Genomic DNA, 25841 nt, shown 5'->3' with positions numbered 1-25841 from the left:
ATATACTGGTCACTGTGTGATTGGACAGAACTTGCGTCTTGACACACAACTTTTGCGGCAACAGTGTTTCAGAGGGCAGTGTATCTCACTTAAGATGGTCTGAAGGGACACACAGCCTAGAAATTATTAAAGAAGAAATAATCTCTCCAACACACGCGAACTGTGATACATTAGGCATAATATTCTCTTTTCCTACCAATGCAAACAAATAGGGATCTGCTGTTGTAACCACAAGCAAATTACTGCCAAGCAGCATTTATTCTGAGCATGAGTTGCAACAGTGAAAAAAATAGTGGCTGGCAATTTTGCTAACAGAGTTCTCACCATCTAACAACAGTGAAGTCCTGGATGGCAGACAAGACAGCTGGACAGGGCAAATCTCAACTAATACAAACAGCTTTTGACTTTTGGACACTCCCTTCTCAGCAGTTAGTGAAAGAATCTAATGTGGCAGAACAAAGCAGCCTACCCATGCTGTTGGAGTGGTGCGAATAGTAAGGACCTCAAGCACCCATTGTGAGCTACCGTGGAATAACTATCTCGGGGGGGGGGGGGGGGGATCAAACACAGTTGAAAAGGCTACCAGCTGTTGAGACATGCGCTCCTCAACTGAACTTCACAATTGAGGTTGGCTGAGACAGTTCAAATGAAAAAGGTACCATGACAAATACAGATACTATAAACAGTAAGTGTAGTTTAGCTGCTTAATACTTAATAGTGGTGTTGTCTGCATTATGATGAAAGTAGGTCAAAATAATACAGGCCACTTGTTACAACTTGTGAGTTGTTTCCATGCCTTTGCAGAACACCTCAAAAACTGTGCAACATATTGCCTTCAATAATATCTCATCTTGTATAGAAACATTTAAGTACCATGCACACAATGACTGCCTATCTATAACATCTCTATACATGTTTTATTAAGATTACAATAATGTCAACTGCAGTTTTTCTAGTTTTAAATCACACTAAGCAAATTTCTTCTAAAACGTTATGCAGTCCCTCACACAAACACCACAGCTCAAACTTTTCATTCTTCCTCTTTAATATACAAGTATTTACAATCACAATTAAAAAAAAAAACGCCAATTCCATGAGCCCAAACAAACAGCTACTGAACCTAAAAAAGGGGACTCTGGCAGTTGCCTGGCAACAGAGGGGCAGAGGCAGCGGCCACATGTTGTGTCTGACAGGCGGGACTCAGACAAGGCCTCTCAAATGCCAGACAAATAGACCAACATGAAGCTAACCAGGAGATTGAAAGGATGGATCGAGTGTCCTACTTAAGAACTGGACTCTACCCAGTAACAATTTTCAGTTTTATTGTAGGTGAGGCAGAGGTGGATCATGTTGCCCAGCTGGTGGGGCACTAATTTACCTCTCACTGCCAGGGGTCGTGATCCTGTAGAACCGGTGTCTTAGATGATGCTTGTCTCCATGGTAGCACGTTGTGCAGAGATCATAGTTGGTGCATTCAGCGCACTTCCAGCGAATCCCAATAATAGGCTGCTGACGGCATGTGTCACACATGGTCCCATCATGCTTGATGCCTGAGAGATTCAAAAGCAAAGAACAAGCAGTGAAGTCCTACAATAAGTGACAAATCTGGGTTGTGGGGTAGATATGCTGTACCAAAACGTGGCCCTCAAACTCGCCTTGGTGTACCATCAGGACTAGTCATACTCTGATGCAATTTAAAAAAAAAAAGTTAATCAAGTCGAAAAATTAAAGAATGAAAGTCACGTTATAAGACATTTGTATTCTTACAATGAATTTGTTCTCTGCATTTAACCCATCCTTCTGTATAGGAGCAGTGGGCAGCTGTAGCACCCGGAGACCAACTCCAGTTCTTCTTTCCATTGCCTTGGTCAGGGGCACAGACAGGAATATTAACCCTAACATGTATGCCTTTTTGATAGTGGGAGGAAATCGGAGCACCCGGAAGAAACCCACGCAGACACGGGGAGAACATGCAAACATGCAAACTCCACACAGAAAGGACCTGGGACGGCCTGGGGTTCAAACCCAGGACCTTCTTGCTGTGAGGCAACAGTACTACCCACTGGGCCACCGTGCCGCCCATAAATTGTGTTAAAAACAAGCAAAAGTTAAGGAGACTGAACAAAAGTAACCGGTTCCTAACTTCTCCCAACATTTAATCTGTGTAAGATAAAACCTGCAAACTGTGGGCATGCGCTGGAGATATTCCCTTACATTTCTGTGCGAAGGCCTTACATGACAAGCTGTTGATGATCTGACTCAAGGGTTAAATGTTGAAATGATGTCTCACTTGACTTCGTGCATCAGTAAAACATTCAGTTCCACTACTGTCTCCTTTCAAAGGGGAAAAAATCAGACAATCACTGATAATTTACTACAGCCATCGATAACAGGCAATAATAACGGGGGGGCAAAACTGGGCCCACCGTGTTTGATGCAAATAGGCCAATACGGGTTCCAGGTGAGCCCAGGCTATGCTGTGGTTAACCCTGAAAGGACGAACTTAACAATGGTTTCAGACGGAACGGAAATAATTCAAATCACATACCTGTGGGAGCACTGTCAAATATTCTCACGTCGTAAGCACCAGAGCAGCGGTAGTTGGCAGCTGTGCCGTTATCCCAAACAACAACAACCTCCTCTGGACTTTCGAAACTCCTGACTGTGCCAACATGTCCCTCTCCACCATCCTGTTTACCCCATTTCCAATCAGGTCCGCGGATCACCCTGGCCCCAACTCCTTCCATCATCACGCGGTTATTCCTGCCGGTGGTCATTGACGGAATGAGATCGTAATACCACAGTAAATTATTATGTTAGCTAGCTAGCAGCCTATGCTAGCCAGCTGCCAGTGCGTTGTCGGGTGATCTCAGAGGCAAACGCGAGCAAGTTCCGACAGGAAGGAGGTCAACAATGGCTAGCTTGCTAAGGAGCTAGCCGCCTCAAGAGGCTGTTGATCAGAGTGCACTTTCTTTCGAAAACTACAACGGCTAGCGTCAGAGTCGTCTCTCAGTTTTGATTATCCAAATGAGAAGCGATCACCCGACAGATGCTCAAAGCAGCCTAGGTGATAAATAGCAAAGATCTTCGAAGGCGAGCTGGATTGCCCCTTCACCCCCAACATACACACACAATAATGCCACCTCTTCAACTTAGCGAGTTTAGCCGAGTGCCTAGCTTAAATGTAACGAGCGAGCTAGCAAGCTAACTCCGTGTAGCAAGTCCCTTTTCCTTCAGGCAGAAGCAGTTGTTTTGGGCGTAGACTCATGTTCACGGGCATTGTATGAGATACTGAATTTCTATCCAAGATGTTTCCTTTGCCAAATGGTTCCCCTAGAGTCAACTCAGTACATATGCGTCGCCATTATTGTCAATCACCGTTCGACCAACCGACTCGTTAACGGATACGGAGGCAGACAGCGACGTACGAAGACGCTTAGCTTGAGGGAAAAAAACTTTGTTTGGCCAGCGATTGGAGCGTCATTTGACAGACAGTCAAGGGGCGGGGCAAAGAGAGCCCGACAGAGGGGAGAGCCCCAGGGTTCAAAGAAATTAGCATTCACAATTAGCTACACGCTCCTGACTATCCATTACTACTAGCTCGATAAAACAATATTGAGGCGCTCTATCGTTTTTATTTGAGTTTCATCCATATGCAGAGACAGAGTTACCAAGAACAAACGATCAGCTATTCATCCTTGATGTGAAAAATGAATCCTCTGTCCACTTCACAATCTTTTGAGTCGTTCAGCACTTTCCAGATCCTAATTCGTACACATCTGGTTACGTTTTAAAGAAGCCTGTAGTTTTACAGTGAGAATAGCATTCCAAAGTCTTATCACTTATAATCTGAAATTCGACATCATACAGTAATATATACAGTTAAGAAGAGGGGGGGACGTCCCAGAAGAAGAGGTACAACAGTGGGTTTTAATATCTGAAGATTTTATGTGGTCAGACATTTAGATAAATCTAATCCAGATAAATGTAAAACCATGTTATTTGGATCGGCAGCATGCAAATACAGTATTGTGATCACTGAACTGCAGTATTTATTCTGTTGCTCTGCGAGCTATTCTTGTCCTGAATTGTTAATCCCATAATTTTTTGGCTGGGCCAAGCCCTATTTGTGTGCCCCTCCAAATAGTAAATTCTCACTGCATGGATCTCCTCATCACTTAAGGGATGGGTGGCATGGGTATTGGTTCAGACTACTGAACCGATCCCCATGCGATGCTTTGAAGATATAATGTTGTTGAGAACAACAGCTGTACGAGCCAAGGAACTGTTCCTTTTACAGAGTTACATCCACTCCATTTGAGCACTATCAAAAAAGTCCCCGTTTAATCTTGATTTAATTCATTTTCATTCTTTGTCTGCTGAATTTGCCACCGAGGAGGAGGATAACGCAACACAATGGGCCTGTGTAGCTCCGTAATGTGTATACTGGTCCTGTGGACTGTAGAGGGCGTCCTATCATGACCTGAGTTGCCAAGCAGTGCCTAGTCAAAGTATAGCTGGTCAAAGAGCGCCATCATCCGCCACTATATATATATGTGTGTGTATAATACATATATAGATCGGCTCTGCACAAGTCCCCTTGACTGTCTCCTTCACAGAGCGATCGCAGGCATCCGAGAGCTGAATTCTCGCTTGAGCCGGCCGCTATCCTCGGAGAACTGGGGATAACAGGGTCCTTGCAATGATCTCCCTGGACTTTAATTTTAACGTTTTGACAAGGGACCTGTCACTGTATCTGGAAAATCAAGTGAAAGTTGGTCTATTTGGATCTGGAGTAGGACTGTCTCTGGTGCTGGGCTTCAGCGCGGCATACACCTGCTACTACTTGATCTCCGTCGCCAAGGTAAGTTATGACCCCGGAGAGCACCTGTTTTATATTCGTCATTAGATACAGTCCAGTCGACTTTCGTGGCGGTTTTTTTTTTTTTAAGAGAGGGGCATGTCGTTCCTGTGAGGGATATTGTTGCGTTTTGCGCAGAAGCGACCGGCGCTTTGGCGGACGGAGATTTCGATTAGGCTGCATCTCTCGCCCTGTGGGCTGCACGTCTGCACATGTTCGACTGGTGGCAGTTCAAAAAGGCAAAGGGTTAAAGCCTGTGTACTTGAATTGCGACGTAGGCCCTAAAATTAATAGCCTGCAGTAGGATATGCGATAACACCGTGGTTGCATTAAGCGAGTCTGTGTGAGAGCATCACTAAATCTCACTGCCCAATCGGTTGGCACTGGTTAAGCTAGGCCATAAATGCCGGTAGATGTCTTTATGCAATGCTGCCGCCCTTGTTGCCAAGGTGCTCAAAGGAAAGAAAGAAAAAAGAAAAAAAGATCGGCGCTGTTACTGACTATTCCTAAGGTGCTAACGTCTAGCCTACACCGATGAGTTAAGGAAAAGAAAATATGCGGATCAAAATAACGGAGCTTAATTAGAATAGAACATAATACAGTAGAATACAGTAGAATACAATAGAATGCAACTGAAAGCTGTATTGCCAGTTAGGTCAGCTTTAACCCCCACCCCCAGAGGGTGGCTTTGGGCACATCTCCACATTATACGATTAGTTTTGATCCTTAAATTCTTATGCCACGACTGATGGATGTATTGTATTCTGTCTAAACTTGCACACCGTGCTTAGTAAAGCTTACTGTTAAATCAATCAGTTTGTTTCATACTGAAAGCCAAGCGCGCAACTTTGCGCTGGGGGTGGGGGTAGGGGGCACAATAAAACGGAGGGTCTGGGGGTCCTCCACTAGAAAAAAAGTGATTTGAATCCCATTTCCTGCATTTCTACATGCATTTAGGGACTATGGTAACCAATATAAAATCTGGGAAATAATGAAATTAATAGTAGTAGTAGAAGAAGACCTTTACTGAAGTTGGTCATCATGCTAAATTCTGCCAGAATAGTACTAAATATGCATAAGACGAAGCTGCCTTACTTTCTGTATTGTTTAACCCACAACTTTACTGAACTTCACATGATGAGTTATTCAATTATATAATACATATATATGTAATGACGAATGATTAGACTCGGTAGCCCTTGGCTAACGAGTTGGACCCTTTAGTCGACTGGTTGACGTTGTCGCCCGTGGAGCGAGAGATCCGGGTCCGCGTCCCGGCTGCGGCGGTTCCCGGGCTGTCGTCCCGAATTCACTACATCAGTGTCAGAAGTAGGATGGTGAGGCCATCGGAAGCGCGTGCGCCCGGAGGCATGAGGGAGCTGATGCGCCGAACGACGGGGGTATGTAACGAACACAAATCGACCCTTTAGTCGATTGGTTAACATAGTCGCCCGTGTTGCGGAAGATACGGGTTCGCGTCCCGGCTGTGGCGGTTCCCGGGCTGCCCCCCCCCCCGAATTCGCTACGTATGGCTATATACTTATGAAGAGTATAATTATTATTAGCGTACTTTATTTTTAATTCAACCTTGTTCGCTTCTTATCATGTTCACTCCTTCCTTTCATTATCCATCCATCCATCCATTATTTAAACCACTTATCCTGCTCTCAGGGTCGCGGGGATGCTAGAGCCTATCCCAGCAGTCATTGGGCGGCAGGCGGGGAGACACCCTGGGCAGGCCGCCAGGCCTTCACAGGGCCCTCTCATTATCAACAAACAAACATCTCCTAACCCTTTATATAACACATATAACCTACCTGCAACTCTCCCTGCCTCGCCCTACCTGTCTCCACCCTCATGAAAGCAGAGTCGAGTTAGACTATTGAGCCGGTGGACTCGTTTTCAAGTTACACAGGTTAATAGAAAAATCATGCTATTTTAAAACCACCTTAAATATTTAGTTTGACAAAATCGCTTTTTTTTCTCTCTTTGGAAATATGTGACGGGCTGGTGACCATTTCGCTCGCCAGTCAACGTCAGTAATAGCAACAACATGACCTAGCACGAGTTGCCTCAGTCGATGTTAGCCTAGCATCAACAGGTCTAGACAGAACATGTGATTACCCTGGGCTGCTGGCGTTTCATTTTTACGAACTGCCGCTTGCTCATCTAGTGAGCAAATTTTTTCAAGTGCGCATGCGTGGAACACGTCGGCGCCCACAGACGCCAAAATATACCACAGAACCGCCCGCGTAGGCACGCTGTCCGTGTCCGTTACTCTTCCCTGGGAAACTTTCCAAGCATATCAGGGCCTTACAATCAGCAGCTCAGTTCACATTCTCAGCCAGAATCTGACGACTGGCCAAAAAGTAGCTTATTAAGCACAGTTAAAAAACATAATAAAAAGATTTTGAAAGTGGTGACGACACAAATGGGATTTTGAAAAGAGGGGGGGCATGCCCCCCCATCCCCAGTGGAAATTACGCCCCAGCAAAAAGCCAGTGATGAAGGTTCTTGCAGATGTGTTCTGCTGAGCTCATTTATCCCCGAGACAGTGCATTAAATAGGCTACAGCTCACTCCCTGTGAGGACCTTCCTTTCCATTACAATTGGTTATTGGCAAGTTCTTTATTACGTTTAACAACATGGTACCGTTTCCTTTTTGTCAAATGTTTAGCATATGTGTTGAGTTTATTTTTCTTTTTTGAAATACTGGATCTTTGAAACAGTTCTACATATACAAGAATACAAACTAATTTAGGCTTCTGGATAACCTTGTTCCACAATTTATAGTAAATAAATGGTGTTTTGTTATCCCTGAGATATTGGTGATAATTTGATATTATCAGCAAATTCGACATGATGACATAAAAGCCCCAGGGAACCACCATTTAATTTAAAAGCAGTAACACATCAGTTACATTTTGTAGCGAATTTAGGGGGCAGTCCGGGAACCGCTACTGTCGGGACGCGAACCCGGTCTCCCACTCCGCAAGCGACAACGTTAACCAGTCGACTAAAGGGTCCGACCCGTTAGTTAAGGACCAACGTGTCTACTTATCCATGCACGTTACAATATGTTTTACTACCCCTTTTACCTGTCTCTCTTTTGAAAGCATCATTTTTAAGAACAGTCACACACCTTGGTTAATTTTGTGTCAACAGAAACCTCAGCTCATCTCCGGGGGTAAGAAATTCTACCAGTTTCTGAGGGAACAATGTCCGGTGGTATCAGAGACTTACTACCCCACTTTTTGGTGCTGGGAGAGTCGCATCCAGACGTTGCTGAGACCCTTTGTCACAGCCAAACCTGGGGTCAGCTACAGAAAGTAAGTACTCAGACCACCGGGACTGACACACTCACGCTAATAACAGCTACAGCATATCAATTTCGCCCTAAACTCCACGGTATTTCGTTTTGAAAGCGGGCACGATGTCCCCGGGTCAAGTGTGAAATTGCGCCTATGCAGCTAAAAACGAATAAGTTTGAGGCACGTGTGTTACAAAGTACACTAACAAATATGCGGCTGTACACTTCCCCAGTTTCCTGCTGGAGTCGGTAAATACTTGAGGGGAAAAAAAGTTACCTTTTGATAGAATTATTCCAGGCCAACAATGGGCGGATTTATCACCAAGCTTGATAAATTGGCTTGGTTACTGAGCAACCGCCATTGCCTGTTCCTTCATTGCCTTTATCCGAGTTTCACAATTGGAAACAAATCCCACTCTTGTTCATTGCCAAGACTCAAAGGTGAAAGTGGTCTTTTGTGTCACAGTGGAGGCTTGAGCCACCCTGGCTTCTCTTAGGGTGCCTTCTGTTGGAGATTAATGGGCAGCGCATTCCATGCTCCCCACCTCCTCTGTTCATGAAGAGGTTTGAAATTAATGAAAAAATGTGCTTTGCTAGGATGTGTGTGTGTGTGTGTGTGTATCATCACTATTGGTATTAGCTGGAGTTAATGTTTACTTTTCTTAGTGAGTTTTCAGGTGGACTCCATTTAACTTGAACATGAATCCAGGCGCGTTTCCAGGATTTGAGGACTTAGCCTGGACTTCTGTAGGGGGGTCCGGCGGGATCATTCCCCGGGTTGTTTTTTTTTTGTGATAAACTTTCTCTATTTTGATGCTTTTTTAAAATGCCCTCTGGCACCTTATTTACATTCAAAGTACATGTGTTAATCATTGAAACATCTAAATGCGTACCTCAAAAACTGTTGTTTACTCCTACTCTTGTAGGTATTTTCTTGTACCTTGACATACACATTACAATGAAGTCACCACAAAAGAGTTATATTTTTATATGTTTTTCAGGAAATCAAAAAAAATTTTTTTTTTACATTTTTTTAAACTTTTTTGACATAAATTGTCAAAATGGTGTATGGTGTGGTGACCCACATCTATATAATGAGAGACATTCACCTAAGAGGACGGTGTACCTTTAAGAGAAGAGGCGAGGGGTCAGATATTGCACTTCCGCTTCCGGTTCACAGTTCAGTGTCGTTGTCGAATGTATGACATGCTAAGTTGGAGCTAGTAAACTACCTCGACTACGTCTACTCTCACGTCTCCTGTCTCGTTGTTTTCTAACTCCACAATGGCATGATAAAATGAGCTAAAATGAAAATGTTTGTTATTTCAGTGTAACTTTGAAAGGCACACCGTGACGTTGACCTGTCAGTTGACTAAAGTCATTCCAGTGTACAGGCATGAGTAGCATTAGCATTTTAGCTAATCAAAATGTGTTTCACTCTTTGACTCTGACACAAACACACAAAGTAAGACCAAATTGTTGAACCAGTTTCCACGCCTGATTCTGACTCGGCGGCGGCGGCGGCGGCGGCAGCGGCTGCTGCTGCTGCTGGAGCTCGTCTTTGCTGCCCTCTGCAAAACCATGAAATCAACTTAAATGAAACTCAGAGTTGGATTCATAACTGGATTGGTTTGCATTCTAATGATCTAACTGTATCTAAACAATCCTCCCACACATAATGGCGTAAAGTTGATTGTTTATTTACTTGAAGTTCATTTAGATTTAAACCAATATGATGGTTAACTTTTGTTAGTGGCCTATAGTAAAATGAACGAGTTGTTACCGTTTTAGTTTGTTTTATGGAAATTTGGTTTATTTGCGAGGGAAACCCTGCTAAAGGACAATAACAGTATGCTGTGGGGTCAGACGAGTATGGCCCGCTAGCTAAACGGCGCCTACAATCATGATGAAGAGGATTCCTCTTCATTGTGATTGTGGGTGCCGGATCCAATTCATATCATTAAATCAACAGACAATTTCCGCCATTACTGAAAAGTTGCTACATAGGCTAAATTCTTACCCTCCCTTCTCTCTTGGGAAAAAAATCCAAAAAGATCCAGTCCCCCCCCCCCCCGCACGCTCTGCCATTTCACCTCGTCTCCTCCTGCTTTAGCGGCACGCGCACGCATGCGCACGCACTGAGTTAGTTTAGAGACCTGCATTTATTTTGACGGGCTGTGATGTTACGAAGACTATCAGACATTCACACACTTTACGTTGTCTGTCAGGCTTCACATATAGGCTTAAATTCAAGATTATACACTCAAAACTTTCGGGGCTTAAGCCCCGGCAAAATGACCTGGCGACGCCGATGCATGAATCCGTAGACCCAATGGCTTTTGCAGCTATGTCCCTGTAGATGGAGAAATCCTCCCACGATTGGAAGGTCAGTGGTTTGACTCCCATGAGAGACAGAAGCCAACTAAGCGAGGTGAACATCAAGGTACTCCTCCACAAGGTGTCAAAGTGAGGACAGTTATCTCCCTACCTGTGCCAAGGGTGCTCCTATGGTTATGCTGCTGTGGTTCCATTCATGGGCAAGTTACGTGAGTGGAAAGTTTATAGAGGACACCAAAAAAAGAAAAAAAGAAAAGTAGAAAAGGAAGATATTGGAATCCAAAAATTCAAATTTTCTTAATCTGCACTATAGTGATTTGGTTGCTGCATATTTTCCAGGAATCTGTGGTTTATGTTGAATAAATGCATGCAGATGAATACTTGGTTGCCTCTGTTGCCCTGACAGTTAAAGTAGTTGGCTCCATTATGGACTCATAACCCTGACTTGTTAGTTGCATTTTCAGTGTTGTCTACGCAAAGGACACTCAACCAACCATCGCCTTTGACTGCCATGCATCTCCTTGAACAAGTCCCTGTAATGCATGTGGACTGGGCCATTGTGTTCTTGGCCAACCTGGAGCAACTCTTGCGCTGACATTCACTGATTATTATCACATCTCCACCAAGGGTGGACGGGACATACACCCGTAATCAAGTTAGCCAAGGTTTGCCCAAGGACAGAGACCCTTGCAAGCAGCCCAGTTTACTTGCACAAGGCCGACTAAGTGAAATTCCACTCGTCCGTCTTGTTGTCAGAGCAAAGGATTAGCATGTCTGAAAAAAAAAGGTTGGTCACTCCGGATTGGCCCTCATTGACTCCCAAGTCTGGCCTCAGGTGCATATTTCATGGTGGTTCTGTAATTTCATGCCAACGGACCGGCGAAGGCTGGCTCACTTGTGTGTGTGTGTGTCTGTGTGTCACACAGACACACACCTTCTCTTAACTTGCTATTTCTTGAGCAGCACACTGACAAGATGATCACGAGGGAAACGAAGCAGCTGTCACTGAGCTGTGGTCAGTTGTGGTCAGTTGGGAGCCCACTACTGACGTTGAAATGCCGTTTGACAATGCTCGATGATTGATGCCCTGGAGTAATCCTACCTGCAGCCGAACAGCGAGCGTAATAATGCAGAGAACTGAACAAGAGACAACAATGTGTGTTGCTTTCTAACAATAAGTTCACAGCCTTGGTAAACAGGACTTTTTATTTACCACGTTTTACCGGTCTGTGATGTGGGTTTGTGATTCTTTACAGAAAAATACTCTACTACTCCCTACGTCCTTCCTCACTCATGAGATGTTAAGATATTTCAATAATCTTAGCTAGTGGAGATACTTTTATATAGACAACATTAGATATTAGTGGGCAGTCTATTCCGTTGCCTACCAACAAGGGGCTCTCTGGTTCGAATCCCCGTGTTACCTCCGGCTTGGTCGGCCGTCCCTGCAGACACAATTGGCCGTGTCTGCGGGTGGGAAGCCGGATGTGGGTATGTGTCCCGGTCGCTGCACTAGCGCCTCCTCTGGTCGGTCGGGGCGGAATTGGGGAGGGGGGGGCTGGGGGGAATAGCGTGATCCTCCCACGCGCTACGTCCCCCTGGCGAAACTCCAGCGGCTGGAGTCTCCACATGTATGTGGTAGTGTGCAGCCCTCCCCGGATCGGCAGAGGGGGTGGAGCAGCGACCGGGATGGCTCGGAATGGTGGGGTAATTGGCCGGGTACAATTGGGGAGAAAAAGGGGAAAACCCCATTATAAATTGTTTTTTTTGGGGGGGGGGTTTAAATCTACTTTTAAATGCTGTATTGTCACTCTTGTTTTTCATGTCAATCAAACCAAGACAATTCCTCAGCACGGGCAACGCTTAGCTGGCTGACCGTACACTTGAAGATGAACTTGAATTGATTCAACTGATGAAATTTAACATAATGCGATAAACTTGTGTCATAACAGTATTGTACTGCACGTGAGCTGGTGTGCATGTGCATGTTTCAAAGAGGAAGAGAGAAAGCGAGAGAGCGAGAGCGAGAGCGAGAGCGAGAGCGAGAGCGAGAGAGAGAGAGACACTAAAGGAGAGAAGCCGATGGTCGGAAAGATCCCCGTTGCTGAGTTGCGTGTCCCGCTTGCCTCTGCAGTGAGCTCATTAAGGCAGCAGATGGAGGACAGATCTCTTTGGATTGGTTTGACAACGACGACAGCCGCTCTCACACTGACCCTGCCACCAGGCCCACGGTGCTCCTTCTCCCCGGTCTCACCGGCACCAGCCGAGAGTCCTACATCCTACACATGGTCCAGCAGAGCCGAGATCTGGGTTATAGGTGGGTGGCCCTGGCCGGAGACACTGGCTGCAGCCCAGCGCTCTGGTGTGCACGCAGAGCCCTGACTCACACACGTGATGCATTCTGTACCTTATGTTGTGGGTGGGGTGGGGGGGGGTGATATGACATTCACAGATACGACAGCTTTGCTCTGATCACTATTATCAACACATTAGAATAGCTGCTAAAGCGATGATAGCGATAATTCAGGCATTAAGAGGCACGAGGGAAGGTGAGAAGTTTAAAAAAACCAATCCAGCATCTGCTTTTGTAATCCTCATGTGACTTTTATGTAAGGGGTCTCTTTTTTTGCGACGAGGTCCGGGGTTACTTCAGGTAAGCAGGTGGACTCAGCAGGTGATGTCGATTCTTCCCTGTCTGTGTCTGAAGCTGCTTCTGTAAACAAGCAGGCGCAGCACAAGCTTTGAGAGATGCGGAGGGAGGCAGTTTGTCTTGCCTTTCTCCCTTTTCCAAAAGGCCCTTTCCGTGTTCCTCTGCTCTCATTCTTTCAGATTGGTGTGGGTGTGTGCGTGTGTGCGTGCGTGCGCGTGTGTGGGTGGGGAGGGGCATGGGAAGAGGGCAGGCAAACTCAGCATCTTCCACCCTTTGCCCCCGTCTGCGTAGCTTAATAAATTACAGCTTATCTTTGTACAAGCTTTGCAGCTTAGCCCAGACCAGCTTCCCAGTCTATGCTGCTGTAGCGGGTGTAAGTCAGCACACCACACCACACCCCACACACACGCACGCACACGCACTTCTGGCCCCACCCTGCCGGTGAGTCATGATAGAAACAGCAGGCATGTCTGACTTTGCCAGATACTAATAGATGACTTGCGAGAGATGGGACTCGCTGGGGGGGGGGGGGGGGGGGGGGGGGGTAGATGCTGATTCTATTCACGCAGCTGTTTGACTTTGCATACCTCATCATACAATTCTCAGTTCCCTTTTTATAAAGTGATGAATATTTTGCAAAAAAAAAAGAAAAAAAAAACACCCCACCCAATTTGGGGCGACGTGTTCTTTTGGAACGAGCTCCAGCGAGCCGGTGAACTGTCGTGACTAACAGGCTCAAACTCATGTAACTTTGGGAACGTGAAGTTATAATGTACACATGAAAAGGTAGAGGCTGAACATGTGCCGGCGAGAAATACAAACACTGATGTGGTTATTCCTGCAATCGTTTGAGAAATATGAGACTTTATCGCGCTTTCTGAATGTTTCTCTTTCACTTCTTTTCCCCCCAGATGCGTGGTGTTCAACAATAGAGGCGTCTCCGGGGAAACACTATTGGTAAGAATCTAACCTTGCTCCCAGTTTCTATTTATAGTCACACATACTCGTCGTTGCAAACGGTGTTGGTCGATACGGGAAATATGGTAGAAATGTGACACGTCGGGACTTCCGGGTAGCGTGGCGGTCTACTCCGTTGCCTACCGACACGGGGATCGCCGGTTCGAATCCACGCGTTACCTCCGGCTTGGTTGGGTGTCCCTACAGACAATGGGGCAGCAGCCATGAGCTATTCTTAGCCCTTCTCGAGCGGAAGCGGAAGCTTCGCAGCAAACGGAAGTCAGACATCGGATGCACTAGACTACATTAGAAGTAAGCAGTTTGTTGTAATTTTCTTCGTTTTTTATTTTTGTTGCGTAATTTAATATTATCGGATATATGGCAGCATATACTTGAGTTGTAAACACAGCCATGCTGTACTGTCTAACGTGCTCCCCATGTCTGACTTCCTGTGATGCGTCCATAGCGACAGCAATGCTGTGACATCACTCGGACGCTGCCGATGTGGGTGTGTGTGCTGGTCGCTGCACTAGCGCCTCCTCTGGTCGGTCGGGGCGACTGTTTGGGGGGGAGAGGGGTTAGCGTGATCCTCCCACGCGCTATGTCCCCCTGGTGAAACTCCTCACTGTCAGGTGAAAAGAAGCGGCTGGCGACTCCACATGTATCCCAGGAGGCATGTGGTAGTCTGCAGCCCTCCCCTGATCGGCAGAGGGGGTGGAGCAGCAACCGGGACGGCTCGGAAAATGGGATAATTGGCGAAGTACAGTTGGGGAGGAAAAAGGGGAAAACGCCAAAAAAGGGGGGGGGGAGAAAGAAAGAAAGAAAGAAACGTAATGCGTTCAATGGATCTGCTACGTACAGAAGCTTGGTGCTGGGCAATATGGAGAAAATAATGTGATCCTGAACATTACACAATATTGATATGTATCACAATTTCTGCGTACATATGCCATAATATCAAGTTTACCAACTGAGGCTCATCACATTTAACTGGTAATGTAAAATCTAATATCCAACCAAAACTAGTTTTCAAACAATACACCCTCAAATATTTCACACCTCATACTGTGAGAAATTTTAGGTAAGAAATTCCCATCACCTATAATTCTGATCACAGAACTGTGCATCATGTTATCACAATATCTGAGTTTCCTTCTGATACGATACCGTCGAGAGGCGATAAACCACAATATTTCATTATTGCCCAGCTCTAACTGCATTTCACCCCCTTCATCAGTATGGCAGCTCTCTGGTATATAGATGTCCTTTTTTAGCGCTTCATCTAGCTCAAAGCATGTCCGTGGCACACGTGTCATGTTGATCCCACAGGAGGCCAAAGCAGACACTGCACAGGCAGACAGTGTTGTCACATAGCAGGGATTAAATTGCAGGTGGATAGATGTATTTTAATGCCGATCCGCTGGAATATGACCTTGTTGGGCACGTGCAGTGCTGACACCTGGCTTTATCTGTCCTCTCCTAGTTATATTTAGGCAACAAAATGGGTCTAAGCTCTTGTGCATAGTATGCCCATTGTCCTATCAACTCTGCCTGCCCTTCTGAAAGGAGGCATGCGCCTTCCATGTTACAGCATCATTAGGATCTGGTCATACCATCACTGTCACACCAAGAGCTCATTCAGTGACAAACAGTGTTTTATTTCAGCCAGGGTTTGAGCAACAATCATCCCAATGTTCCTCCTCTTCCTCAATAGCTGATCTGCTATACTGTCTTAGTAACGCGGGGTCCCTTCCCTGCCGCTCAGAAACAGACAGGCTCTGGAAAAAAAAAAGGGGCAAAATCCGGTGCATGTTGAAAACGTTAGCCAGTTCGCTAACTCTGATTTTCAACTTCTAATCTAGGTCATATCCAGGATTTAGTGAGCTCATCTGTGCTCAAAAAAAAAAAAAGTTTTCAGTTCTGTAACCTTGGCATGGCGGTGATGGCAGCAAGGCAGAAATGTTGTTCTTTATCTTGAGCAAGGGAGTTGAGCTACATTTTATGCAAATGGTTTAGCATGCATACGCTTTCGTGAGTGTTTTCTCTGCAGCCAGCTCGTGTGAATACTCCTCATTGTTTAAATAGGCCAGTGCGTTAGAATGGCTTGCTGTGTGAGAGATGCCCTCTGCCTAGGAGACCTTTCTGGTGGAGCCCTGATGCTCACTGATATCAGTTACAGTACATCTTTACAGTACAGCACTGTTGGCTTGAGTCACTTCGCATTTGTATTCAGGCCATATCATCCTAACTGTTCGCTCTGTAGTTTTCCTCAAAAGGTCTAAATGCAAGAAGCAGTGTTCCCTAAAATCATTTCATAGCCTTCAGTAGTTGTCAGTAGGTTTGCTTATGTATTTTGTGCCATGGTTAGTGTCACTGCAAAGTCTTCATGCTGTGAGAAGAACATAACCGGAGTGCAGAAAACAGGTTTTCTGCTTGAATTTTAATGAAGGACTGCGGTTGAAGAGACTTAACGGCATCCTGAGAAATGGGTCTTGCTAAACGGCCTACTCCAAGCAAGAGGTGATTTGTCGTGTATGTTAAGTAACCTGCATTGCCTGAGACTTTGTTTCAAGTTGGAAAGGATTTCCCCCTATTTCCCCCACAGAAAGAGACCAGTACTTCCAAAACCAGTATCAGGATTTGGAAGTGCAATTATATTGGCCAGAAGTTGGCCAGAAGTATTTTTGGTAGAAAGTGTCACCTCTCAATAAATAAGCTGACAACAGACATCAATGCTGCAGTGACGTGTGTTGTCTATATTAAACATAGAGACCCTTCACTTCCATTTCTTTTCTGTTTAAAACAAGAAAGAAACTATTTAAGTAGAGCATCTATTTATTGGATGCAATGCTGAGTATCATGCGCTATGGCCAGTCTCTCACTGTCCCGCATGCGTTTACTTGTCTGGTCTTCCTGCTGTTGTGCTGAGTTTTATTCTCCTGTGATTATGTAGGTGGTGAAGAAAGCTGGGGCAGCACGGTGGTGCAGTGGGTAGCGCGGTCGCCTCACAGCAAGAAAGTCCTGGGTTCGAACCCCAGGGGTTGTCCAACCTTGGGGGTCATCCAAGGTCGTCCTCTGTGTGGAGTTTGCATGTTCTCCCCATGTCTGCGTGGGTTTCCTCCGGGTGTTCCGGTTTCCTCCCACAGTCCAAAGACATGTAGGTCACCTGACCTAAATTGTCCCTAGGTGTGAATATGTGTGTGTGTTTTGGCCCTGAGCTGGACTGGTGGCCTGTCCAGAGTGTCTTCCCTCCTGCCACCCAATGCCTGCTGGGATAGGCTCCATCATCCCGCGACTCCGATTGGGATAAGTGGCTTGGATAATGGATGAATGGATGAGGAAAGCTGCAATTTGCAGCACCATGTTGCATATTTGCCATGAAAAACAACAATTGTGCTGGTTATCCTATAAGATATTGTATCCATTCGTTTGTATGGTGTTATTTTCCAAAAATAAGTCATGTTTGGCCAGTTTTAACCCTCAATATAGTCATGTTATTGTTGGAGGATATTAGGTTCATTTGCATTGGTCAGATGTGTGCCTGCATCCAGCCATTGATTGTTCTGATGGCATAAAAAAAAACCCATTGCCTGACATCATTTTTCTTGCAGCCATTATAGAGGGCTTGGTATATGTCCACTCTTTAATGCAGTCTAATGGATTTTCTTGTGGCAACTCACTGTAAATTGCAAGGCTCCTGACTCAGGCATTAACACGAGGCCTCACATTTCTCAAGATGACAACACAGTGCTAATGTAATTCTCCTCGTATGTACCCTTTACAAGGGGATGGGTTGCATACAATTACAGTATTGCATGCTATTTCTGTCCAAGTGTGCGTATCTATGATCCGTGTGTTGGAGTGTTCCCATATGGTCACTCCTATACAGTGAGTATGCATCGGTCATGTATGTGTTCTCTGAACTCGTGTGCTCTGACAGGAGACTTCGACTTACTTACACACTATAGCACTTATTATCAGGGTTACAATAAGTTTTGTGACAACTTAAAGTACTTGTTTTAGTGTGTGTGTGTCGCGGATAATCTCGCAATCTACCATACCTATCAGCCTAAAAATTTTTTTTTGTGTGTACAGTTATGACTGTATGATGAAGAACCCCTGCACCCTTCTGAGTGCACTCTTCTAGTTTTGCAATGAACAATTTCATTAAAGTTTTTCAAAGAGAAAGACAGGATAGAAAAAGAAGTAATAATAATAAAATAAATATAAATAAATAAAATTACCCCATCACAGGCCTGGCAGCCTGTTCAGGGTTGTCTCCCTGCCTGGCGCCCAATGACTGCTGGGATAGGCTCCAGCATCCCTACGACCCTGACAGCAGGATAAGCGGTTCAGATAATGGATGGAATTGCCCCTCAAAATTCAGTAACAATACCATATACAGCATTCAATACACAATTCCACCTCTATGTCCTTGTTGACCAAGCCACAAATGGGCCCCAGGTAAGCTCAAATTGGCCCATCTTGTCCAAAAGAGAGTATGAGACCCTCTCATAGCTAGCCAGCTGAACCATAGTTGTAGCCCACTCTTCATAGGGAGGGGCGTATTCCTTTTTCCAGTGTCTCAATAGTATAAGTTTGGCAGTTGTGGTGGCCAGGATAATCCACCTCTTTTCAAAGGAGGAGAGGCCAGAGTCCTTGAGTTTCAACGTTAAGCCCAACATAAACAGCTTTACGATGGTTGGGAACTGCCTCTTAACAACTTCAAATAACACTTGTTGAATGTTATTCCACCAGTCCTTCAGTGCCAGGCATAACCAAAGTATATGTGAAATAGAGGCCTCAGCTCCCTTACATTTCCAACAGCAGTCATCTAGTATGAGATTCCTCCTATGACATTTTTGTGGTGTCCAGTGCCATCTATGAATTATTTTCAGTTGGATGAATGTATTTCCTACTTCTTTGTACATAGTACTCAGGTTAATTAAGCATGAGTTCAGCTCAGCAGGGGTAATGTCCAGAGCCAGCTCTTCTAATTTTAAAACCAAGTATGCATTTTGTTTGTTAGAAAATAACGTTATTGTTGTTGCTGTTTTTTGTATTTCCTGTTAATCTAGTTTATATATTTGAGATTTACACATACTGACCAAAAAAAAAAAGAAGTTTTTGGAAGGGCTTTTGTCATTTCCCAATTTATCTGAGATAATTCTGCTGGTGGATTCTCTCCAACTCAGATTGGTAACGGTCTAAAGAACAAAACGAAAAAAACTGAGATGAGTTTTCATTTGAAATTAGTTTTAGGCCAGATTTTGAACATCTCTGTTTTGGATTTGTGCAACAAAGTTATTTCAATTTAATGCATTTTATGCCAAGGGAAAGAAAGAAGCAATTTAGGCACTTTTTGAAAATGTCTTTTTCAGCCGTTGTCAGTAAGGTTATTGCAATTTAATACATTTAATGCTTAGAGAAATTAAAGGAAACAAACATACAAAGAAAGAAAGAGAAGATAAAAGAAAGAAAGAAGATTGACTGCGCTCCCTCCTTGCCTTATCTAGACTCCCAGAACCTACTGTGCCGCCAACACAGAGGACCTGGAGGCTGTCATCGATCACATCCAGAGGACCCATGAAGCTGCTCCTATCATGGCTGCCGGAGTCTCCATGGGCGGGTAACTGAGTCCTTTACTGCCATCTGACATGTGCTGTAAATACTGTGCTGTCACTTCAAGGTGAACCGTTGCGTGTTTAAAGCATGTACCTCGGGAGATGGCTCTAAAACACGACACAAGGGTTTGTTGTAAATGTTGTCAGATTAGCTAGACCACGGCAGTGCTTTCATAATAACGCTCCCTAAGTGCAGTCTTTCAGTGTGTCATGCTTAATACAAGGTGTCCAGTATAGAGCTAATCCCATAAAGTGAAGGATTGGTTCAAAAACATTTTGCAATCTTCCTTTGCCCCCCCCCCCCATATTCAGGATGATGCTGGCCAACTACTTGGGGCGCAAGGGCCGGGCGACTTGTCTGAGGGGAGTGGTGGTTTTCTCAGCGGGCTGGGATGTGTTTGAGTGCACCGCCTCACTGGAGAAACCCCTGGACCGCTTCCTCTTCAACTCCTACCTCACCAGCTGCCTGCAAGCCTCTGTGGACAGGTCTGACAGGGCCAGACCGAGATTAACCCAGATTAGCGGCTATTGCCCAGCAGCCAGCCCGGCCCCGGCACGGTGGCTGCAGGCCTAGTTTTGGGAGGCTGGGGAGCTGCGTTTAGATAACTACTCTGGAAATCATCCAGCGACGATTCTCTCTCTCTCTCTCTCTCTCTCTCTCTCTCTCTCTCTCTCTCTCTCTCTCTCTCTCTCTCTCTCTCTCTCTCTCTCTCTCGCCTGCTGTCTTTTTTTCTTTTTTTTTTTACAGCATAAATTCCCACCACTCAGATTTCCCTTTTTTTATATGCTGATAAAAGTGTTGGCTTGGACATACCAGACAAAAATATTGCTGCGCTAATGTGTAGTTATAGCATCACCAGATGGGGGAAAAAGGTCACAGCGTTTCAGAAAAGAAAAAAAAACCACAGTAGCACTTTACTTCAAAATTGCCTTATTTTACTGTTTACAGATGTTTATTCATATATTTCCTTAGAAGTGCATCATCATACTATAGGGATGGCTAATGAAACCTGCACATTGACTGCACTGTTGTGCACCTCATACAAACGGCTGATATTATCATTAATATATTGTGTTGCTGTGGATGGTCAACACTTTATCAGAGTACATTTAACACAAGAAGTACGGACATGCATTTTGTAACAGTTGTATCTCTTCTCTCCCTACCAGACACAGACCAGTGCTGGAAAAGAGCTATGACATCGATCACGTCATGAAGGTGAGGATTATGCTCGGCAGTCCATGTAGGCTAATGTTACAAAATGAGGCAATTTGTGACATGCTAATAATTGCCATTTGAACCCAGATTTCCCTTTGCCTTACATTGTTTTAACCGACCTCCCCCCTTTCAGGCGAAGACGATCCGGGAGTTTGATGAGAGGTTCACCTCCATAATGTTTGGGTACCCCACCAACGATGACTACTACCACGATGCCAGCCCAATCCACCGACTGAAATCTGTGCAGGTGCCAATGCTGTGTCTGAACGCTGCTGATGATGTCTTCTCACCCTCTCATGGTGAGATCCTGCCACAGCCGTTACTTAATATGTGCTTAATGCTGCCGGGGAAAACGTTACCGACTTCTTACATATCCATTACACATCCATTACACATCCATTAAGCTTGTAAAAGTGTGCTCTGCTATCCAGCCTTTTCTGTAAAAAAACAAACAAAAAAAAGACCAGAAAATGCATCTAAAGAAAACACAAACAGATTTTACTTTTTATCAAAATGTTTCAAATGTGGGCATCCAGGTGGCAGGGTGGTCTATTCCGTTGCCTACCAACATGGGGATCGTCGGTTCGAATCCCCGTGTTACCTCCGGCTTGGTCGGGTGTCCCTACAGACGCGATTTGCCATGTTTGCTGTGGGTGGGAAGCCGGATGTGGGTATGTGTCCTGGTCGCTGCACTAGCGCCTCCTCTGGTCCGTCGGGGTGCCTGTTCGGGAGGGAGGGGGAACTGGAGGAAATAGCGTGATCCTCCCACGCGCTACGTCCCCCCTGGCAAAACTCCTCACTGTCAGGTGAAGAGAAGTGGCTGGTGACTTCACATGTATGGGAGGAGTCGTGTGGTAGTCTGCAGCCCTCCCCGGATTGGCAGAGGGGGTGGAGCAGCGACCGGGACGGCTCAGAGAGTGGGGTAATTGGCCAAGTACAATTGGGAGAAAAATGGGGGAAATCCTACCAAAAAAAAAAAGTTTCAAATATCTTTTTGAATCAATTGTTTTTGCCAGTAGTTGCTTATGAGTATATCAGCACATATTATATATAGGTGTCATTTGGACCGGGGCGGCTGTGCACAGAAATGTTTCTGTAATAGTGAAGAGTTTCCAAACAGGAGGACAGCAGCTGAATGTGTGTGTGTGTTTTCTGCAGCCATTCCAGTGGAGGCTGTTAAGCAGAATCCCAACCTGGCCCTTCTCATCACTTGTCACGGCGGCCATATTGGCTTCCTGGAAGGCCTGTGGCCTCGACAGAGCACTTACATGGACCGGGTCTTCAAACAGTTTGCCAAGGCCGTCATAGAGGAAGGCAGTGGGCTGACAGACCTATCCTGATAAGAGAACCACGGCCTTCTATTTCACGTATCCCTCCGTTTCCTCCTTCTCCCTTCTTCTGTCCATCCATCTGTCCTGCTTTCCCCTTCATCTTTTCCTTCTTTCTTCTCAACACTTCTCCATTCTTCTTTCCATCTTCCTCCTTCCTTGATTACGTATTTCTTTCATTCCTTCTTCTTCCATTTTTTTTCTCTCTTTGCCATCCCTTCCTCCCTCCTTTAAATCGTCTTCCTATCACAAGCAAAAAAAAAAAGAAGAAAACATTCTTTCTCATTTGAAGGGCACACCTTGTTGATGGAAACAGTTGTTCGTGCAACATTTCATGTCCTTTTATTTAATCCTTCATACATTTAACTTCTTAATGTATGTAGCCATGCAGTCAATGGTATGCTTATTGAAAACGCGAGCATAGCTGTTCTTGTCAGTGTTGAAAAGCTAAAATATGTGCTCATCTTGTTTAGTTGGGTTAGCTAGCTAATGATTGTGAAATTACCTTGTGCAATGACACTTTTTTTTAAGTTAACAGTACTGTATGAAATGAGTGAATCCGTCCATTTCTCGCCATCAAGCGTCATTTACAACTGATATCAGTAGTGTTTTAGCCCTCAGGGATTTTCTTTATTTACTCATGATTCCTTCCAACAGCCTTTTGTTCTGTCTATCCTGTTTTTTCCATTAATATATTTGTTCTGTCATGTAAAAGGTAGATGTTACTCTCCAGTTGACCGTCGGTTTCCTTGAATTCTTCCGCATGTGCTTTTTATTCACACGTCTACCTTTACTTACACCAAATAGTTCTGCAATTGTATGATATGGAAAAATACTGAATTAATGACAAGGAATGTGAAATTGCACTATTTAATGGATACTACCATGCCTCTTAGTCCTTCATGCAAGGCATTTGATTTCATTAGATATATGAGATTACGCCCTTATTGTTGAATGGTCCACTGTTGGAATTATTTTGTCCTGATGTCACAGGATCTGCTTACCGGGTCTTAACCTGTCGGTGGGGCATCCGGGTAATGTAGGGGTCTATTCCGTTGCCTACCAACTCGGGGCTCGCCGGTTCGAATCCGCAATGTAACCTCCGGCTTGATCGGGCATCCCTACAGACACAATTGGCCATGTCTGTGGGCGGGAAGCCGGATGTTGGGTATTTGTCATAGTTGCTGTGCTGGCGCCACCTTCTGGTCGGTCAGGGCACCTATTCAGAGGGAGGGGGAACTGGGGGGGATAGCGTGATCCTCCCATGTGCTACGTCCCCCTGGCGAAACTCCTCACTGTCAGGTGAAAAGAAGCGGCTGGCGACTCCACATGATGGAGGAAGCATGTGGTAGTAGTCAGCAGCCCTCCCCGGATCGGTAGCGGGGGTGAACAGCGATCGGGACGGCTCGGAAGAGTGGTGTGATTGGCCAGATACAACTGGGGAGAAAAAGGGGGAAAGTTTTCCAAAAAATGTTTTAAAAAAACTGCACATTGGTGGGAAAACGGGGTTGTAAAAAGGAACTGTTTGGAGGACAGATGTTGCTGCACGAGGTGCATAGTATCATTAATGGAGCCTGGCTGTCAGGCTTCTGTGTTTTTCTTTTTTTTCTTTTTCTTTTCCAGCCGACGATGATAAAGGAGCTGGCTACCGCATATGAGTTGGCATTGATAAAGCAGAGACAGATCTGGCAGCCTGGCTTTCAGCAATGCACTGCATGAGGGATGATGATTTCCTGTTCCTGTGGATTATTTTTGATTTTTTTTACGTCAGTTTGTTCTGCCAAGTGTCCGTTGAGAAGCATGTGTCTCATCGACGCCCTCATGTCCTGAATCTTACGACTAACATCACTCTCTCAACCTGTAGCACAAAGGACATGGTTTTGTGTTTTTTTGTTTCATAGTATATCAAAACTCGTCTGGCATATAATGAAAAAGCAAATGAATTGATGAATAAGACCATTCTATTTAACATGTGCAGCAATAAGATTTTAAAATTGAGAACCGTCTGTATAGTATAAGTAACAGTAAATGCACATATTATCAACAGGAGTGTATAATGCTGTATTTAATAAATTATTGAATAGAGTCTAGATGGTCTGCCTCCTTGTAACGCATTGCTTAAATGACCACATGAGATGGACCGCTGAGGTAAGAAACCTCATGTCAGCAGTCTTCATCCTGCCGAGCACATCGTCTCCGGTGACGTTTCTTTTTTTTTCTGCTTGTCTTCACTTTCTGGTTTCACTTCTGCTTTCATCAGTGGGGGTTTAAGTGAAGCGCAGATCCATTTTAAATCTGCGCCTGGATGATATATAATCTCGTTGTTCACGTGAGATTTAAAGTTCACATCCACAGTGGACTTCAGCCCGGGAGACACCAAGGCATCAGCTGACAGGTTGCAGCAAGCGTTAGTTAAATCATTTGCTCGGTGTACTGCAGGGTCAGGAGGCACCACCAGCTCAGCCACAACGTCCCTTTTCTCTTGTTTTCTGTTTGGTGATGCTGAGTTTGGTCAGCACTCTTGTCGCTAAGGAAAGCTAGTCTCCCACTCGATCCCACCCTCATTGTGTGCTGCTTATATATTGTAGCAAATTCGGGGGACAACGCAACCACAGGAACTGCCGCGGCCGGGAAGCGAACCCGTATCGCCCGCACCGCAGGAGACATCGCTGACCGCTCGACTAAAGGGCCAGACCCGCGAGCCAGCGGCCAGCGTGTCTACTTATCCATGCACGTTACACTACCCCCCTCCTTCGGGAAGCGCGTCCCCGCGCTTAAGCATATCAGCTCCTTCACGCCTCAGGGCGCCTACGCTTCCGATGGCCTTACGGTCGCTCCCTCCCACTTCTGACACCAATGTAGCGAATTCGGGGGACAACGCGACCACAGGAACTAGTCGAGCGGTTAGCGGTGTCTCCTGCGGTGCGGGCGATACGGTTTCGCTTCCCGGCTGCGGCAGTTCCTGTGGTTGCGTTGTCCCCCGAATTCGCTACAATATGTAGCGAACTCAGGGGCAGCCGGGAAGCGAACCCCGGTCACTCGCACCACGGGCGACTGCGCTAACCGGTCAACTAAAGGGTCCAACCCGTTAGCCAAGGGCTACCGAGTCTAGTCACCCGTGGTCGTTACACTACCCCCCCCCCTTCGGGAAGCGCGTCCTCACGCTTTAGCATACCGGCTCCCTCGCGCCTCTGGGCGCACGCGCTTCCGATGGCCTCACGGTCTCCCCATTCCATTTTTGACACCAATGTAGCGAATTCAGGGGCAGCCGAGAACCACCGCAGCCGGGACGCGAACTGCGCTAACCAGTAAGCTAAAGCTAAAGCGAGTCTAGTAATCCGTGATCGTTACACGCACCCAGGGCGACTGCGCTAACCAGTCGACTAACGGGCGACCCGGGTTCACGTCCCGGCTTCCCCCCGAATTCACTACATTGGTGTCAGAAATGGGATGGTGAGACCGTGAGGCCATCGGAAGCGCGTGCGCCCAGAGGCGTGAGGGAGCTGGTACGCTGGCTTCCCGAAGGAGGGGGGTAGTGTAACGATCACGGATGAA

The 25841-nt window shown here is 45.6% G+C and overlaps 2 protein-coding genes across 6 annotated transcripts in view; one reads left to right on the top strand and one right to left on the bottom strand.

The window, feature by feature from the left end:
- Nucleotides 1-3402, bottom strand: part of mib1 (MIB E3 ubiquitin protein ligase 1) — a 71573-nt gene extending 68171 nt beyond the window's left edge. For 4 of the 5 annotated variants that reach the window (XM_056292581.1, XM_056292585.1, XM_056292583.1 and 1 more), the window contains exons 1-2: nt 2549-3402; nt 1379-1550 (exon numbers count right to left, since the gene is read on the bottom strand). In XM_056292581.1, the coding sequence (XP_056148556.1) occupies nt 1379-1550; nt 2549-2777 (401 nt within the window). In that variant the 5' untranslated portion in view covers nt 2778-3402. Of the gene's footprint in view, nt 1-1378; nt 1551-2214; nt 2335-2548 lie in introns of all 5 variants that reach the window. The other variant, XM_056292586.1, reaches the window with a different exon arrangement.
- A 1300-nt stretch (nt 3403-4702) lies between these two features.
- On the top strand, nt 4703-22298 carry abhd3 (abhydrolase domain containing 3, phospholipase). Its single transcript, XM_056293698.1, has 9 exons — nt 4703-4864; nt 8027-8190; nt 12643-12825; nt 14070-14115; nt 19632-19744; nt 20052-20225; nt 20910-20958; nt 21092-21257; nt 22117-22298. Exons 1-9 carry the CDS (start codon nt 4703-4705, stop codon nt 22296-22298), a joined length of 1239 nt encoding a protein of 412 aa, XP_056149673.1.
- The last annotated feature ends 3543 nt before the right edge of the window (nt 22299-25841 follow it).

Source organism: Lampris incognitus, chromosome 14 (assembly GCF_029633865.1).
Source record: "Lampris incognitus isolate fLamInc1 chromosome 14, fLamInc1.hap2, whole genome shotgun sequence".
In the NCBI taxonomy this organism is placed as follows: Eukaryota; Metazoa; Chordata; class Actinopteri; order Lampriformes; family Lampridae; genus Lampris; species Lampris incognitus.
The sequence above is the reverse complement of the archived record's forward strand: the minus strand, read 5'-3'. Positions and strand labels throughout refer to the sequence as shown.